Source organism: Clytia hemisphaerica, unplaced genomic scaffold (assembly GCF_902728285.1).
Source record: "Clytia hemisphaerica strain Z4C2 unplaced genomic scaffold, Clytia hemisphaerica genome assembly, whole genome shotgun sequence".
NCBI lineage: Eukaryota > Metazoa > Cnidaria > Hydrozoa > Leptothecata > Clytiidae > Clytia > Clytia hemisphaerica.
The window spans coordinates 258,624-278,835 of NW_027104531.1; the positions used below are offsets into that span (position 1 = coordinate 258,624).

At 35.2% G+C, this 20,212-nt stretch overlaps 1 protein-coding gene across 1 annotated transcript in view; it reads left to right on the forward strand.

Moving 5' to 3' along the window:
• The first annotated feature begins 4,951 nt into the window (after positions 1–4,951).
• LOC136822429 (RUN and FYVE domain-containing protein 2-like) overlaps positions 4,952–20,212 on the forward strand; it is a 33,370-nt gene continuing 18,109 nt past the window's right edge. The window contains exons 1-4 of the mRNA XM_067078685.1: positions 4,952–5,263; positions 14,717–14,834; positions 19,404–19,505; positions 19,660–19,783. Of these exons, the coding sequence (XP_066934786.1) occupies positions 4,978–5,263; positions 14,717–14,834; positions 19,404–19,505; positions 19,660–19,783 (630 nt within the window). The 5' untranslated portion in view covers positions 4,952–4,977. The remainder of the gene's footprint in view (positions 5,264–14,716; positions 14,835–19,403; positions 19,506–19,659; positions 19,784–20,212) is intronic.

Sequence of the window (20,212 nt, forward strand, 5' to 3'; positions counted from 1 at the left end):
TGATTTAAGGCTTTTAAAAGCATATCTGAATTTGTCACAGGTGAGAGCTCAAATTTATCAACATCACGCCTTTTTTCAAGAATTTTGATTATACTTGGATGATCAGCAAATTTATTTATGGCGGAATTGACACTATCAGAGCCTTCACCTGTAACATTGTTCCAACTTGGAACGTCCAATCTGTCAGTAACAGTATTGTTAATGATCGTTGAAAGTTTCAGCAATATCCAAGTCATTAGATAAAATACTTCCATTTTCAACGAGCTGAATTCTTTCCCCCGCAATATTGACCTTATTTGAAAACAAAGGTTTAAAGGTGTCCCAAAATCCCTTGGGAGATTGTTTTGGGTCATTTTTGAGGAAGAAAGATTTCTTAGCTTTCCTATTTTTATTAACAACAAAGTTTCTCTGACGATTATAACGAGCAACATCCTCAGGATTCTTTGTTTTATTAGCAGTGCGTTTAAGTTGGGAACGGAGCATAATAGCTTTCCTGAGATCCTTAGTTACATGTTGCTTATTATTAGCGCGGACAAACTGATGCAAGTTAGCTGATCTCACACACGGTGACGGTAGTCTACTACCATGAAGTCGGGTAACTTGCATCAGTTGTCAGTGGAGGCTAACATGCATAGCCTTCAAATGAATGACCGGGCTGGTCCTTAAAATACAAAGTTAAATGAAAACAAAAATGGTAGAGTAGAGCTGCGTAGTTCATTTGTTTTGAAATTTTGCTGCTTTGATTGGTCAGTCATTTGAGGGCTATGCATGTTACAGTAACATCCACTGATGCAACAAGGGCCGCGGCAGCGGGGGGGCACCCAGGCGTTGGCCCAACCACATTTTTTCAAAGCAAAAAGAAAATTTATTGATTCAGCTAAATTCTGTGTAAAAACCTTGAAAAAAAAGACCTGTTTTAGCTAGGCAGTCTTAGGACTTAGAAGGGCTAATTTTCAAAAATTTCTCCCGTCGGCGCCAACCATGGTGGCACCTCCTTAGACACTAAACCATGGCCCTACCACTTTCAAAATGGAGCCGCTGCCCCTGTGCAAGTTACCCGACTTCACAGGTAGCTAATCAAAAAGTAAACAACAGCTATAAAAGCTTCTTTTCTTAGTCGCTTCGTTGGATATGAATGAATGAATGAGATTTCTTTTCTCTAAACTTTAACTAGAAAAATTTACAAAATCAACCTAATGAAACAACCTTTAAGAGCCAGTTTTTTTAAGAATGGGGCAGTTTGGGGCAGTTCCAATAGTTTGAAACTTAGATTTTTTTCATTTTTGGATATGTTGTTAAGTACAATGAACTGAGTAGAATCCCAAAATATTTTGGTCTGAAAATCCATAATGGCGGATTTATGCCAATTTGAAGTTTTTGACATTTTTGGGCATTGCACTTAAAAAGTTTTTTGATATAGAACCATGCTTTCTCAAATCAAAATGAGGAATTGATTTTGGGTGATTCTGAAACTATGGCCAGTAAACTATACAATTTTCCAAAAAAGTCAAAATTTTCAAATGGTAGCTGGAGTTATGACGTCATAAAAACTACAAATTTGATTTTAGGGGTATTTAGAGCCATCTTACCTGTCCCAGGGGAGTTTCTTACTGCTCAAAATAATATTTTCTGTTAGTTTAGACCCTTATCTATCCATTTGAAGTGATTGCAATAAAAAATTCCAGCCCTACTGGCCCCTAGAGGCCTTAAAAGCCAATAAGGTCTGAAAAAAGTACCAACTTTAGCCCAATTTTCCTAGAAATCCCAACATTGTCTGACCTCCAACTCTTCTGTTCCTGAAAGACAACCGCCTGGTCTCTAGGATCAAAAAGAGAACCTATGTGACCTCCTACCTACCATTAATTTTTTATCTTGATTAAAAATTTTCTTAACATCGCTCGAAAATGATAAATTGGGATATTTTGCCCATTGGCAACTTCAAAGGGGTCTAGGTCACTGAATTTGTTAAATATAAGGGCTATGATGAATCTTTTATATAAAAACAATGAAACTAGGTGAAAAAAGTTGTCAAATGTGCTTTTTTGGACCAAAAAGGCTTTTTTTTCAATTTTTGACTAGAGCTGAGGTCATTCTATTGCAGCAGTAATTGGCAGTTAGAAAGTAAATTTTATCTGAAATCAGATTCCTCATCACTTCCAGAAAGGTTTCTAGGAAAATCAAATATGGTACTCTTCGAAAGCTTATAGAGGCTGAATTTTTACTCAAAGGCGGCTTCAAACTCCCCTGACCCCCTTAATTTTGTAAAATGACTTAAAAGTACATTTTGGCTGAAATTTTTGCCCAAAATGAGTACACATTGCTATTGATTCTTGATTTGTGAAAGCATCCTATAGATAGTTCAAGAATTTATCAGAGTTGGAACCTTTTCTTTCTTTAAAGATTAGGGCGAGCTCAAAGTCAGTTTTAACTCTAAAAATCCGAAAAAAAATCTTGACAATGTGCCAAACAACAATTTTTGCTCAAGATTAAACAGAAAATGAGCCACTCAATAATAAATCTTGGTTTTTGGAAAGTTTCCATGGGGATAGTACAAACATTCCATCAGATCTTTACCTCCTGATCTACCATTAAGGACCAAGTCTGCAAAATGGTTCTAAACTCTCAAATTCAAAGGTGAACTTACCAACCCCAAAAACAATTTTGCCATCAATCTTTCTGCCCTTAAATACTTAGAGATAAGGCCAAAAGTACAAATATTCCTAAACCTTTCCTCTCTTTGGATAATTGACTTTGGTCATTAACTGCATATAAAGCAAACAGGATAGCAAAATTGTGTTATGGGGTTGGTAAAAGTCCACCTTTAAAGATTGAGAGTTTAGAAGCTAATTTGACAGACTTGATCCTTAAAGGTAGATCAGAGGTAAAGATCTTGATGAATGTGTGTACTATCCCCATGAAACTTCCAAAACCAAGATTTTAATTATCTGAGTGGGCTCATTTCTGTTTAACTTGAGCAAAAATGTTTTTTGAGCAACATTGGCAGATTTTTAGGATTTTAGAGTTAAAACTGACTTTGAGCTAGCCCGATCTTTAAAAGAAAGAAAAGGTTCCAACTTCTGATAAATTCTTGAACTATCTATAGGATGCTTTCACAAAATCAAGAATCAAGTAGCAATGTGTACTCATTTTGGGCAAAAATTTCAGCCAAAAATGTACTTTTAAGTCAATTTTACAAATAAGGGGGTCAGGGGAGTTTGAAGCCGCCTTGAGTAAAAATTCAGCCTCTATAAGCTTTCGAAGAGTACCATATTGATTTTCCTAGAAACCTTTCTGGAATGTGATGAGGAATCATGATTTTCAGATAAAATTTACTTTCTAACTGCCAATTACGGCTGCAATAGAATGACCTCAGCTCTAGTCAAAAAATTGAAAAAAAAGCCTTTTTGGTCCAAAAAAGCACATTTGACAACTTTTTTCACCTAGTTTCATTGTTTTTATATAAAAGATTCATCATAGCCCTTATATTATAACAAATTCAGTGACCTAGACCCCTTTGAAGTTTGCCAATGGGGCAAAATATCCCAAATTTTAGTCATTTTTCGAGCGATGTTAAGAAAATTTTTAAATCAAGATAAAAAATTAATGGTAGGAGGTCACATAGGTTTCTCTTTTGATCCTAAGAGACCAGGCGGTTGTCTTTCAGGAACAGAAGAGTTGGAGGTCAGACAATGTTGGGATTTCTAGGAAAATTGGGCTAAAGTTGGTACTTTTTTGAGACCTTATTGGCTTTTTTTCAGGCCTCTAGGGGCCCAGTAGGGCCGGAATTTTTTATTGCAATCACTTCAAATGGATAGACCAGGGACTAAACTAACAGAAAATATTATTTTGAGCAGTAAGAAACTCCCCTGGGACAGGTCAGATGTCTCTAAAATACCCCTAAAATCAAATTTGTAGTGTTTTTGTGACGTCATAACTCCAGCTATCATTTTGAAAATTTTGATTTTTTTGGAAAATTGTATAGTTTACTGGCCATAGTTTCAGAACCACCCAAAATCAATTCCTCATTTTGATTTGAGAAAGCATGGTTCTATATCAAAAAACTTTTTAAGTGCAATGCCCAAAAATGTCAAAAACTTCAAATTGGCATAAATCCGCCATTATGGATTTTCAGACCAAAATATTTTGGGATTTTACTCAGTTCATTGTACTTAACAACATATCCAAAAATGAAAAAAATCTAAGTTTCAAACTATTGGACCTGCCCCGCTCTTAAAAAAACTGGCTCTTAATAGGTTTACAAAGCCATCAGGCAGTTAAAGTACTGTGGTAAATAAAGGAACGTTATGTACATTTAAAAATAGCTATATGTTTAGCTACAAGAATGGCGTGGGTTTGGCGCGAAAATGGAGAATATATACATATGATTACTACTAAATAATAAGAAATGGTTATAAGATAACTATGAAATAATTTTTTGTTTCAAAGATGATAGAAAGCTACTGAATGGATTCAGATCTTTTATTTGGACACCGTAAGCATTCCAGAAATGAGGACCGTAAAACATAATTGGATGGGCAGCAACGTCGAAGTGTATCACCTCCATACCTCCGTTATTTACGAGTCTGGTTTTATGTTTATGTTTATCAACCACATATCAACTAAACTTGCCTTATAAAAATCAATAAAAGAACTAACAGCAGTCAGTAAACATAGTAGGTAAAAAGTTATGTCGTGTGTGCTGAAATGTAAAAGTGAGTCTGTCGTCTGTATATGGCAGTATGGCCAATGACCAATATATGGTATACCTCGCGTCCTCGGTAAACAAGTCAAGCACTGCTTTGCTACCATTTTATCTAAATAATATTTATTCGACGAATCAAGTACATCTATGATGTCATTTTGAGCCAATCACTGGACAGATCAATTGGGCGTTTCAAATCTCCCGCCCAAATCTAAATATATCTTACATGAACCATTGTTTCGTAAAAGACATTAGCTGAAACCACATGCAACAAGATGGCGTCTCCTGCAGACACAGAATCTGACTCTTTTTTAGTAACCGAAACTTCTTCAGGAAAGTCAGGAAGTTTCTCTGGCTCTAATACTGTATCTAGAGAAGTTCAAATTCAAAGAAAGTTCCAGATAGAACGATCCAACTTGCTCAATATCTCAAAAATATGCATAAAAACTTTGATTGATACAACCCTTTCAGTTGGAACAGGACGGATTTTAACAGAGGAATCTTCAACGTTAGAGCAATTCTTTGTGGTATTTGAACATATATTAAGACATGGACTAAAGGGTGAGTACCGTGAGATTGGGTAACTTGCATCAGTGGAGGCTAACATGCTTAGCCCCCTAAAATGAATGACCTGGAGAGGGCCCGATCAAAGCAAAAATGGTAGAGTAGAGCTGCGAGTGGAGCTGCGTAGTTCATTTGTTTTGAAATTTTGCTACTTTGAATGGTTACTCATTTGACGACCCACCGCATGGCCCGAACATATTCGGGCCTCTTGATTAATACTTTTTTTTTAATGGCGCGGGCCGAGCCCGCGCAGCTTCGGACCATGTTCGGACCAGATTTTCGAAAACTTGCTACGATCGGGCGTGTAATTTCAGGACCCAATATTTATATTTTGAATTCCTTATTTTAGCAAACAAATTTAAAAATCTTCATCTTTATTCAAATATATATTGTTCAAATATAAAAGTTAATCATCTGTTTTCCAATTAAGTTAGGAAAATTAATAAAAAGAATGATTTGAATCTTACATAATATGGTCTTCTTTTTATTCTTTATCCCGTTCCCTTTTCTCGTGGTTGGCAAACGATATCATACTCCAGGATGCATCATCTCTTATTTTCCCCCTAATTTCTACTTTCCTATCTTCTATCCTGATTTTCTGTCTTTCTCAAGTGTTTCTAGCTGTTTTCTAAGTAGTTTTCTGAAATTTGCCCGTACCGGTGAAACAGGTCTCCGACCCAGCTCGAACCACCAAATGCAAGCAAAATTTCACTTGCATCCTGGAGTATGATATCGTCTGCCAACCTTTTCTCGTGGTCTTCTCCTATTCGAAGCAGAATTTTTCTGGATCGTTTCTTGTACTGTTATACAACTTTGTGAATCGAACTGGTATTTGGAACTTTGAATTTGTCTAATGAAAATACTTAACAATGGGTGATGATAAACCAGGAAAGGTAAATAAAATGAACATGGCCCGAGCAAATATCAATTGTAAATACATGGCCCGAACATGGTCGGAACAAAATGTTCGGGCCGATTCAAAATACTTTTTTGTGGCCCGAGCATGGTCCGAACAGACCCGAACATGTTCGGGCCATGCCGTGGGTCGTGTCATTTGATGGCTATGCAAGTTTCCTTCCACTGATGCAAGTTACTCGACTTGACTGTATGTTTTTACTTCATCAAATAATCCAGAGGCCCGCGCTCGAGAGGATCGATCATTGGAACGGCTAGATTTATTCAAACTTATGATTAGTTATCGATTATTTATTGATCTATCATCGATCTTTTATCGAACTTATCAACCCTATCGACTCATACTCGATTTACAATCGATAAATAATCTATTAACGATCAATGACTATATCGATCACATATCGATCCGTCATCGAGCCGTTCTGATGATCGATCCGTCATCGAGCCGTTCTGATGATCGATCCTATCGAGCGCGGACGTCTGGAATACTAGCTCGATAATGTATCAACGAAGGATCGATACTCAAGACTTTTTAATGGCTGAATCTTCCATCGATTTCCTATCCGGATCGTTAAGTAATCCATCAATCACATATCGATCCGTCATCGAGCTGTTCCAATGATCGATCTTATAATAAAGACTAAGGGGAGGCGTCCATATTCATTGGACAACGCAAAACGTCAAATTGACGTTATGAGGGGGTGGGGGTTTTCAAAAGTTAGGTTTGACGTTATAAGAAATCAAAGGTATACCAAGTTTTTGTGAAAATTGCAAATATTTGTTTTACCGGCCACCAACCACACTATACTTTTTAAGCTGTAAAATATATTTGTGTATGAATTACATGAAAATTTGCTCGCATATCTGCGCATATCCCATTGGTTTGCGCTATGATATCATTACATCATATTTTTATTGTTTGTGCGATAACCACATCGCACAAGTGGGCAAAGAAGGTGGTACGCCTAAAGAACGGCACGGACCTAGCGCCAAGTGAAGCTTTTAATTTCTTTTTAAATAAAGGTCATAAGTTAAAAGAACGCATACTTTAAGCACGGCCACAGGTACAACCAAGTGCGGACTTTGCCACAGAAAAACTTTGATGAAAAAATGGCGACAACTTTTGGTATACATCGCTTGACGTTACAGTGGGGCTTTCGCATGTCTTTACACGTACGCGAACCTTGCGTGTCAGAGACTCGCAAGCGGCTTCTTTCACTATTGAGAACCTATTTATTGGCGACTCGTAGCCTCGAATTAATAGGGACACTCAAGCTATTTAAAACAGGTCAAAAGCCTATTATAATTTGCGAGCTATTATGTAGTGCAAACAGAAAACAATAGTCTGCGTGTTGAGTGTCGCAAGTCTTCTTATGTGCGAGTGCTCCTATTGTTGGACGCTTATTAACAGTTGCTTATATCGTTTTATAAAAATGTATTGTGCTTAGGATGGAACTAAATAAAAGGCTTGAAATCAAATGAAAGAAAGTAAACTTTCTTCTTTTCTCCTTTTTAATTCATTTTTACTTTTCTTTCAGTCTAAAATTTCGAAATGTAGTAAGGAAACAACGGAAACAAATGTTGTTGCTATTAAAAGAATTGAATATAGAAAATTAAATGAAATTAAATGAAACAACTAGAAATTTAATAAAAGTATTGAATTAAGACTTCCTAATCTGAATGTGACGTTCTAATATACAAATACTGGATATTTTAACTCGTCTCCCCTGTCCAGAAAGTTTTAACCCTTATTTTTTCACACTGACAACGTTAACAAAAAACACTGATGAAACGTCAATGAAAATAGCTATCATTTTTTAGTGTCCTGAAGCTTTACCCCCTCGTTTAACCACTATTGGCAATACTTTGTTTATATGGTTGACGTCCATGGGTTAATGTATCGGCATTTCGCATGGCCAACCATATCCCAAAAGCGTTTAATACCATCAACTAGTTGATCTTATGTCATCGGTTATGTTATTTTTGAGATGATATTTCATTTCAGCCCATAGCATAGTTTTTTTTTTTTCTAAAGTTGCGAGTTTATAAAGCGATAGATAAACGAATGAAGAAATTAGCGAGGTAGCGAGTTTATAAAGCAATAGATGACATAGATAAACGAGTGAATAAAATAGCGAAGTGACAAGTAGATAAAGCAATAGATAAAATAACGAAGAAAGTAGCGTAGTGGCAAGTTGATAAAGCAATGGATTTTTAAACGAGTGAATAAATTAGCGAAGTAGTGAGTTTATAAAGCAATAGATAAACGAGTGAATAAAGTAGCGTAGTAGTGAGTTTATAAAGCAATAGATAAACGAGTGAATAAGTAGCGTATATAGCAATTAAACGTACGAGTAGTGAGTTTATAAAGCAATAGATAAACGAGTGAATAAAGTAGCGTAGTAGCGAGTTGATAAAGCAATAGATAAACGAGTGAATAAATTAGCGAGGTAGCGAGTTTATAAAGCAACAGATAAACGAGTGAAAAAAATAGCGAATTGACAAGTAGATAAAGTAATAGATAAACGAACGAAGAAAGTAGCGTAGTGGCAAGTTGATTAAGCAATGGATTTTTAAACGAGTGAATAAATTAGCGAAGTAGCCAATTTATAAAGCAATAGATAAACGATTGAATAAAGTAGCGTAGTAGTGAGTTTATAAAGCAATAGATAAACGAGTGAATAAAGTAGCGTAGTAGCGAGTTGATAAAGCAATAGATAAACGAGTGAATAAATTAGCGAGGTAGCGAGTTTATAAAGCAACAGATAAACGAGTGAATAAAATAGCGAATTGACAAGTAGATAAAGCAATAGATAAACGAGTGAATAAAGTAGCGAAGTAGCGAATTTATAAAGCAATAGATAAACGATTCTATAAAGTAGCGAGTGGCAAGTAGATAAAGCAATAGATAAACGAATGAAGAAAGTAGCAAAGTGGCAAGTTGATAAAGCAATAGATAAACGAGTGAATAAATTAGCGAAGTAGCGAGTTTATAAAGCAATAGATAAACGAGTGAATAAAGTGGAGAAATAGCGAATTGATAAAGCAATAGATAAACGAGTGAATAAAGTAGCGTAGTAGCGAGTTTATAAAGCAATAGATAAACGAATGAATAAAGTAGCGAAGTAGCAAGTTTATAAAGCAATAGATAAACGAGTGAATAAAGTGGAGAAATAGCAAGTCGATAAAGCAATAGATAAACGAATGAATAAAGTAGCGAAGTGGCAAGTCGATAAAGCAATAGATAAACGAATGAAAAAAGTAGCAAAGTGGCAAGTTGATAAAGCAATGGATAAACGAGTGAATAAATTAGCGAAGTAGCGAGTTTATAAAGCAATAGATAAACGAGTGAATAAAGTAGCGAGTGGCAAGTAGATAAAGCAATAGATAAACGAGTGAATAAAGTAGCGAAGTGGCAAGTCGATAAAGCAATAGATAACGAATGAAGAAAGTAGCAAAGTGGCAAGTTGATAAAGCAATGGATAAACGAGTGAGTAAATTAGCGAAGTAGCGAGTTTATAAAGCAATAGATAAACGAGTGAATAAAGTAGCGAGTGGCAAGTAGATAAAGCAATAGATAAACGAGTGAATAAAGTAGCGAAGTAGCAAGTTTATAAAGCAATAGATAAACGAGTGAATAAAGTAGCGAGTGGCAAGTAGATAAAGCAATAGATAAACGAGTGAATAAAGTAGCGAAGTGGCAAGTCGATAAAGCAATAGATAACGAATGAAGAAAGTAGCAAAGTGGCAAGTTGATAAAGCAATGGATAAACGAGTGAGTAAATTAGCGAAGTAGCGAGTTTATAAAGCAATAGATAAACGAGTGAATAAAGTAGCGAGTGGCAAGTAGATAAAGCAATAGATAAACGAGTGAATAAAGTAGCGAAGTAGCGAATTTATAAAGCAATAGATAAACGAATGAATAAAGTAGCGAGTGGCGAGTAGATAAAGCAATAGATAAACGAGTGAATAAAGTAGCGAAGTAGCGAATTTATAAAGCAATAGATAAACGAATGAATAAAGTAGCGAGTAGTGAGTTTATAAAGCAATAGATAAACGAGTGAATAAATTAGCGAAGTAGTGAGTTTATAAAGCAATAGATAAACGAGTGTATAAAGTAGCAAAGTGGCAAGTCGATAAAGCAATAGATAAACGAATGAAGAAAGTAGTAAAGTTGCAAGTTGATAAAGCAATGGATAAACGAGTGAATAAATTAGCGAAGTAGCGAGTTTATAAAGCAATAGATAAACGAGTGAATAAATTAGCGAGGTAGCGAGTTGATAAAGCAATAGATAAACAAATGAAAGAAGTAGCAAAATAGGTGTTTTCTTATAGTTTTTTAATTTTGCATTTTTAGCTAGAAAATCTTTTTGGATCGCTAAAAAATTCACTTCGCATTTTGTGAAGTCCGAAGCTATAAATTGGAACCCTGGATATTGTTTATATTATCTCGTCTTTTGGACGCTCTTATTATTCAATAAATACATTTAAAGACTTTTCACAAATGTTTCAGCTGTATCTTCTTTACTTAAAATAGGAGACCTTTAAATATGAAACGTCAGTAAATACTCACTCGCTTCCCTATTAATTCAAAGTAAATAGCTTTGCTTTCCTATTAATCAGCGGTTGAATAGCACGTACCTATTATACTAAACTAAATAGGCCTTTTATAAAAGGTACGAGTTGAGTGTTGGGAGGGAAATCAAAAGCACTCGCATTGAACGAGTCTGAATAAATTGGATTTCTAACACCTATACATTATGTACTCGCAACGCGCGAGCTTCGCGCACACGTAAAGACATGCGAAAGCCCCACTGTATCTGTGGGGGTGGGGTGTCCAGAGGATAACGCCAATTTGATGTTATTCGTTGTCAAATGAATATGGACGGGTCCCCTAATGGAATTGGATTTCAAACTTACCCCAATCAATCGAACTTGTCAAACCAATTGAACAATCAAACTAATCGAACTCCATCGAACGATTAAAGTTTGATTAAAAAACTAATTGAACTCTAAGGTTTTTTAAAAGATTGTGAGTGTTCCATTAAGTTCAATCAACCAATTTTGTTCGACAAGTTTGTGCTACTCCGCCTCTGTATATTAGCTTCTTTTCAAAGCCAAATTCGGAATGTAAATCGGGAAATTACTTCCGATAGCGGATTACACATTTTCCCTGTATCCTTTTAGCGCCAGAGGCGGTTTGTTGGGGTGTAGCCACTCGGTTGTGCCCGAAATCGCAACAGAGGGGCTACGGACTTTATTCTAGATAGACAAATATCCGGGTACAATAAACATTAAGCTGTTAAGTCTGGGAACTGTTGAAATGGCAATCGCATGGCAGGATAAAGTTTTTGCAAGCGAGGGAAGATTATGAGGATTTAATATCATCAAACTACCAGTGGACCCCTTAAAACCACACACCCCTTAAAACCTACAAACCTGTACAAACTTGGGTTTTGGGCTCTCTTAACCACTAAACTTAATTTAATATTGTATAATTCACTTTGTTACAATCTCTGATATAGTTACTTTCATAAAATACCTATTTTCAAGAATTTTGATTATCGTAAAGTGTCGTAAAATTTGAAATTATTGAAAATTTTATCAAAAATTCCTTCAAAAAATCATGTTTTTTGGACCTAGAGATTACACAAATGAATTTAAGGCCATAAAACCTATACTTTTTAACTTTTAAGTACTGTACTTATGGTAGGTATGAAAAAATTGTTTTCTTCTCCATGGTTACACCTTAAAGAAATCGTAAGGCCCTCAAAGTTCTATTTTATTAAAGCTCATTTTATGGTAGTGGCCACTAAAGCCTTAAATTTAAAATCGACTTTCTCAAAACATGGTCATATTGCATACCAAAATGTGACAAATTTGATGGAGATTTAGAAAAATATTAGTAACATACATCAAAAATGAAGTGAATAAAAGTTTTTTCCCTTCAAAGCGGTTTTTTGACAAATAAACAGGGGCAAGTGCATTATTGGTATGAAATCCTGAAAAATACAAATATTGTTTTGGGAATGGATTTCTAGCAAGTATTTAATCATTGAATCACGGTTCAGCACCTGAATTCCAATTTTACAGTTTCAGTGATGAATTGTGAGCATGTTTGTAGGTTTTAAGGTGTATTAGTGTAGATTTTAAGGTGTAATTTGATTTTAACGAACAGTTTTTTGAAAATATTTAATAACCAATAATCTAATTGTAGCATTAGTAACTTTGCAGTGAATCGCTGTTCAAAATTTGAGACCAAAAAGACTATTTTATAAACAGTTATTCAAGAAAACTATTTTGTAGGTTTTAAGGGGTAAATTGCATTTTTTCACCAAGCAATAAAAATTTTCTTAGCAGCTTTTACAAAATATCATACCCAGGGAAGAAAATCACAGGTAGCCAAGCCTAGACTCACCCGAAAAAGTTTCAGCCCGTAATGTTTTCTCTATCAGGATATAGAAGGGGGTACCTTTTTTTGTTGTAGGTTTTAAGGGGTATCCACTGGTAATCGAAGTTTTTACTGACCAAACCAATCGAACTGCTATTGTGAGCGTTCAATTAGGTTCAATTAATTTTTTTAATCAAACTTTAATCGTTCCATGGAGTTCGATTAGTTCGATTGTTCAATTGGTTCGACAAGTTCGATTGATCGGGTCTGGTTTACCGTAAGATCCACTTTCGAATTCAATGTGGGCTAACCTAATAACAGCTACTCATAATTCAAACCTCTGAAGGAAATTATACATTTGAGGAAAATAGTCCTCCCCCGCAGAAAATTCTACAACAAGAATCTTGTTGTGCGCCAGAAAGTCAAAAACTGATACTGTGCCCTATTCATACTGTAAACACAATCATGCAACTTTGTTGTCATTCCTATTCCTTTTAGACAAACGCGGTCCTTACGATTTTGAGATTGCGTATTCGTCAGATTATTATGTTATGTTTTCACGCATTCCTTTAGAGCTTCAGCGTGGTGTGCCGAAAACAATCACAATCTGATCTCAGGTTAATGCGTGCGAGTTGTCATTATTCATTATTCATTATTTTGCAACACACACCAAATTTTATGGAGATTAGGCCTTTAAATGACTCCTAGACTCCAGACGTAAAGCTATCCATATTTTATTTTGATTTCATACTGTGAGTCAAGTGAAATAAGTGAATATTGAGGGACAAACATTGAATACTTATTTTGAAATCCTTATAGTTTAGAGAGTCAGAAAAATGTACTCTGCATGTTAAAAATCTTTACCGGACGTGTGTCCGAGAATAATTTATCAATTGATTACGTCACAAACAAAAGTGAAAAATTGATGTTGCCAAATTTCAAAGTTTTTTATACCATTTGAAGCGTTTTCTGATGTAGATTTTAAATCACATCAGTCTCAATAAGTAAAAATTTGAATATGAAAAGTTATTAAAGATCCATAGCTCTTCTATGACGTCATTTTTGAAAAAATGCCTCATTTTATAAGGAATTACGATCTCAATTTTCTCGAGTTAGGTTTAGAAATCGAATATACCTGAATACTATACTTGAATGTTTTCTATATAGTTTTTGACGAGCTTTCAAATGGTATAAATTGTTTTTTAAATTGTTTTTAAATACCTAATTTTTTACCTATTGAGACTGATGTGATTTGGTATCTACATAAAAAACTCGTCTATATCATTACTATATTCTGAAATCAAATTTTCACTTTAGGTGGTGAGGTCATCAGTTGACAAATTACTACCGGGCGTGTTCGTTAAATAAATTTTCGGACACCCAGTAAAATTTTTAGGATCAGTAGATATTTGGGAACAAGAAAAACCAATGGCATTTTTGTCCAAAAGTCATCCAGATTTTAGATGCCGTCAGCTGTCTAAAAAAAAATAAAAATAAAAGTAGAATTTTACCTCTAAAATCTCCTAAAAAGACAGCAAAAACTACTACATCTTTGACAAAAATGCAAAATAGATATAAAAAGACACAAAAAGCTCCAATTAATAAATAAATAATTGAACATACAATTCTCTAAACCTTGGAAAAACTACCAAAATTTGTATGTATACCAAAATCATTTTTATTTCAATTTTTGGAATTTCAGCCTAGGTCGGGCCCGTTAAACAACTAATCAAATTGGTCTCGCCTAACCACCTAACACACAAAAAATATTTCTAACCTGGGGGCACTGACCTTGACGGCCGATGGTGACGCACCGCTGGAGTTTCAAAAGTGGACCCTGCCAGATATGAATTTTTCCCTGCCGGAAGGAAAATCGAAAAAAATTTCCCATTTTCACCTTGAAAAGTGGCAAAAATGACGAAATGTAGACAAAAGATTGAAAAATTTTCTTATTTCCACCCTGAAAAGTGGCAAAAATAACCGAAAGACGACCCTGTCAGGTACAAATGTTGAAAATTTGTAATCTTAGGACCCCGTCAGATATCTTCAAAGCCTAAGAAAAGGGCGGCACGTCCCTGTTTCCAATTTCGCCTGAGTGCTTCCTCCAGGATTTCTAATCAAAACTAAAAGTGTCTCTCTTTCAGCTAAGAGGACATTGCTTGGTCAAAGAAAAGAATTCACAACAATGCTTGAATCATTGGAATCAAAAATCTCCACACTCCCTGATATATTGGCAAATATAAGGAATCTTTCTGATATCAAGTATGTATCGAAGTTTCATTTTCTGTCAACCTTTAGGTTGTCATTTTAATTCATGATATTGATATGCACCATTGCAATGTCTTCTGACATTACATCACGGGCCCAACAGCTGATTGGTTAAAAGTGAGGTAACGTCAGTCGATACATCACTTTCAACCAATCAGCTGTTGGGTACGTGGAAGTCATTGTAATGGTGCATATCATGAATAAAATGAAATAATCTGAAATTAGCAAGACTGTTAATCAAATGGAGGCACGCCAACTTGGTTTGCGTATTTAAAGATGGTAATTTTTGAGGTTATACTTATGACCTTCAGTTTTAGTTGAATTCTTTGTTCTAATACAGTTTCATTACAACATCCAAAGGTGAACCGTTTCAATTAGCCTGACCTGCCGATGATAAATATATTGAGAAGTTTGCCTTATTAAAGGAAGTCAAAATATCCTTCAATAACACATCTTGAGCAGAACTTTGGTTCGCGTCCTGATGCGACTTTTAACTTAAGCTTCTCTTTTGCTTAATTGGTGTAGCTTTAAGATTTCTCTCTAGCCCTCTGGACTTGGAATTCAATGTGACTGACCACTCTATGACACTTATTGACAATATTTTTTCTTCAATTACTGAAAAGCGTACCTTTTCAGGAAATTTGCTTTATTCTATCTCTGATCATCTTCCTCAATTTCATCATTGTCTGTGGTTCCTTTGTAAAACCAAAGAACGAAGAAATCTTCCGAAAGGACTGGAAAAACTTTTAAACAACAAGATTTTATTTTTGATTTTCTTAATATTGATTGGGTAAATAAATTATATCATATAACAGATGTTGATCAAGCTTTCAAAACCTTTTATGGTCTTATCCAAGACCTTATTGATCAACATGTCCCAACTGTTATTGTGACCAAACACCAACAAAAAACTCGGGCTAAACCATGGATCACCCCCGGAATTATTAAGTCAATCTCACAACGTCAATTTTATTCTAGGAAATAATATTCAAACCAAGAAGGACCCTATTATGAAATATTTTTACTATCAAAGATATAAAACATACAAAAATCTCATAGTTACTCTTACACGTAAGAGTAAGAATAATTATTATTCCAGTTTTTTCTCTGTTCATGCTACAAATATTTTGAAAGTCTGGGAAGGGATCAGAGATATCATAGGATCTGATTCCAAATCTTCTCCTTCATCTATTCGTGTCAATGGCCATCTCAGCTCTGATCCAAATGTTGTTGCCAATGGCTTCAATGACTTTTTTACATCTATTGCAGATACTGTCCGTTCCAAAATTGGTCCAACCAATCGTCACTTCTCTCACTATCTCAAAAATTGCATTAGGGAGAAGACAAACCGTGGACCCCCGATATGGACCCCCAATATGGACCCCAATATGGACCACCAATATGGACCCCTAATGGACCCCCTCAAAAACGGCAAGAAATACCAAAACAGCTCTGAACAACTCTAGTTTGAAATAATTTATGTCTATTTGCACTTCCAATATCACATTGAGTACGATAAGTCTTTTTAAGATTTATTCCCAGTTATTCCGAGTTATTCGAACTTAACATTCTGCTAAGTTTGACTTTTTACTTGAGCTGCTCTGCTCAGTCCAAATAAATATGGGTATTCTCAAGAACAATGTTTTTTGGATTAACAAATCATAGATTGAGACACGAAGAGCCGAGTTACAACTCGAGTAACTCGAACTTTCATAATATTACCATATCGTTTGCCTCTAAAAAAAGATTTTGTGGATGATACCTATATAAAAAAACCCTCCTATGATAATAAACTTTTATTTTCTAGAGGAAGTTATGCTAGCAACTTTAACACTCCAAAATGTAACTCTTCAATGTAACTCAGGCCTCGTGTGCCATCAATCTAAAACCACTATCTGAGAGAGCTCATTAGCTTCTGACTGACGTCATTTTATATCCGCTTACACTACCAGCATCACATTCGGTATAGTTCTATTATTTTGTGATTTTGTCTTAACAGATGTCATATTTAAAGAATTCAATATTATTTTGATTAGCAAATGTCATTTTGTCATGAAAATAACAATAAACTATCTGGTCAAGCTTGTCACTCTAAAACAACCCTCTCTGAGAAGTCACAAGCTTCTGATTGGTGTCTTTTTATATCCATTCACACTATCTACATCACTTTCGGTATAATATTTTGAATGTTTTTGTCTTAAGAGACGTCATATTTTATGATTCTGTCAATATTTTTCTCAAATATCAACATTATGTCAACATTTTAACAATAGAACAAATCACCCTGAACGAACTGAATTTATGTCTAAATAACAGAATGTATCATGTAACTCTATAACTGTTCTAATATGTTTATAGTATATAGAACGACTAATATAGCACAAATAACTACTTATTAAATGTTGGGAAATACCCACAATGCTTTTCTCGCCATTTAAAGGGGGTCCATTAGGGGTCCATTAGGGGTCCATATTGGGGTCCATATTGGGGGTCCAAATCAGGGGTCCACGGTTTGTCTTCTCCCATTAGGAACTCTAATTTTCTTGATCGTGTTAACCCTGCTGAAGTTTTACTAACAATTAATTCTCCATCCTTTAACAAATCATCTGGCCCTTATAGCATTTCCCCAAAAATTCTTCCTCTGGACCCCTTTCTTTTCTTTTTAACCTTTCATTTGAATCTGGTTGTTTTCCCACAATGCTTTAACTCTCGAAAGTTATTCCCGTTTTGAATAACAAAGGCTCTCCACTTGAAATATCCAATTATCGCCCTATATCTCTCCTTTCCAACATAGAGAAAATTCTTTAGAAACTTATGTGCTCTCGTCTTATTACTTTCTTAGATTTTCATCGAGTATTTTTTGAGCGCCAGTTTGGTTTTCGTAGATCTCACTCAACCATCCATACCTTACTTAATATTGTTGAACGTATTCGGAAATTTCTTCATGATGGTAACTGTGTGTGTGGTGTTTTTGTTGATTTGCAAAAGGCTTTCGAAACTGTCGATCGTTCTATTCTAATTTCAAAACTGGACCACTATGGGGTTAGAGGAAAGGCTAATGACTGGTTCAGATCATATTTATCTAACAGATCCCAGTTTGTCTCTATTTCATCTAATAAATCTTCTATTAAAATAATCCCTCATCGTGTTCCACAAGGCTCTGTTCTGGGACCTCTCTTATTTTTTATCCATATTAATGATCTTCACAATGCAATCTTTTCAAGTGAAACTTTTCATTTCGCCGATGATACCCATATTTCACATTTTAATGATGATCTTCTTTCCCTTTGCAACAGAGTCAATCGTGACCTAAGATCCCTCCAAACTTGGCTCAAAGGCAATAAAATATCCCTTATTAACGCTGGAAAAACGAATTTTTAATTTTCAGAGACTGTCGAAAAATTCTTCCTTTTATCCCTTTTCTTAAAATTGGAGGTAAGAAAATTTTTCAAAGTTCAAATATCAAATATCTTGGCTTTTTGATTGACATGCACCTCAACTGGAAAGCCCACACCACATCTTTATCAGCTAAACTTGCCAGAGCAAATGGTATTATATCTAAGCTCAGGCACTATGTTTCAACAAAAACCTTAGTTAACATTTATTATGCTCTTTTTCATTCCCATCTTCAATATGGTTGCCAACTCTGGGGTCTTACTGACAATATGTACCACCTCTAAGCCTATATTTATCCTTCAAAAGAAAGCCTTACGTCGTATTACTATTACTATATTATTTACTTCTTCTCCACTCCTTTCTGACCTCAAAATTCTCAAGATTTTTGACCTTGTCAAATGCCTTAATATATCTTTTGTCCACAGATTCCTAAATAACAAATTACCCTTTGACCTTCTGGAGTTTTTTAACTTTATTCAGCTCTCAAACACTCAAAGTACCAGAGGAGCATGTTTGAAACTACTTTTTGTTCCCTCCTACAACACCATTACCTTTGGGAACAAATCTTTCTCTAAGTTTTGCATAACACATTGGAACAGCATCCAGTGATCTTACCCATTACACTGAGCTCATCTGATTTCAGCTTTGTTAAATCTCTTGCCCTTACTCACTGTCTTGGGAGATACTGAGCACACCCCTCCCCTACTAAGAAAGGTTAGCAAACTTTCTTTTAATTTATTCTTAATTAGAAAACAAATTTCTTTAAAAAATATAAACATTTATAAATAATTTACAAAGTGTTATAAACGCAATGTACTTATAAAAAGTGGCCGCATCTTTTTGATTGATTAGCTAGACTATAAATCGGTCTCCTTCCATATATTTTTTGTGCATATCATCACTTGTATCTTTTCTGTAGTGTTAAATGGTAAAAAAATACTTACTTACTTACTGTGAGGAACTATGCAAATTTTGTATTCTTTACATACAAAGTTCTTCCACCTCAGACGTGTTTCTATCTCAGCGAGTTAACAAAAAGGTTTTTGCATCTTCCAAATTTAACATAATCCTGCAAAAAATTTGAAGAATGTTGCCTAATTTGTTGTTCTCGGCTAAGACAAAAAAATGAGCATTGGCCACTGAATAATGTATTTTGTTTCTTAACAGGACCAGTATAGGAAGGACGCGGGCTTGGATGAGGTTGGCATTGATGCAGAAGGTGTTGGCTGAACAGATGCTTGTCATTCTGGAGGAGCGTGACTTATTACTGTAAGTTCAAATGATAACATCTGTTTATTAAAGGAGCATACACGTTTTTTATAAGAACATACTGTTTTTAACCTTTATTAAAGGAGTATACACGTTTCGGATGTCATTCTTATTTACACATTTTCATATTTATTTTCCCTTTTTTTTTCAACAGTGATTGGTATGAAAGGAGCGCCATTTTGGTTTCTGACGAAGGAGCCGTTTTCGCTGGCCTTCTTGTCGGCCTGAATGTCATCGACTGTAATTTCGATCTGAAAGGACATGACCTTGATAACCAGGTGATATGTCAATGGGCTCTTTTACAAAAAAATTGAATATTGAGGGTGGAGGATATTAGGATATTTGGAGATTTTACCCCCCGGACATTTTGACTTTTGACCCCTCGGATATAACCCTCTGGTGTAAACCCTTCGGACAAGCATCAGTTAACCCCCTGGACATTCAAAATTACCCTCAAACAGAGCAAAGTTACCCAAAAACAGAGCAAGTTTACTACCGGACAAGGCAAATGTTGTAGATTTTTCACAACCCCCTGGACACTATATCCTCCACCCCTCCCCAATTAACGAGCATCTTCTGAAAGAGCCCAATAACAAAATGAATAATATGGACAGTACCAAATACTGTTAATCATGGCGAAATGTTTTATAAGGAAACATCCGGGTTTTTTGTCAGTAGTGGCAAATTTTATAACAACTTTTCTCTAT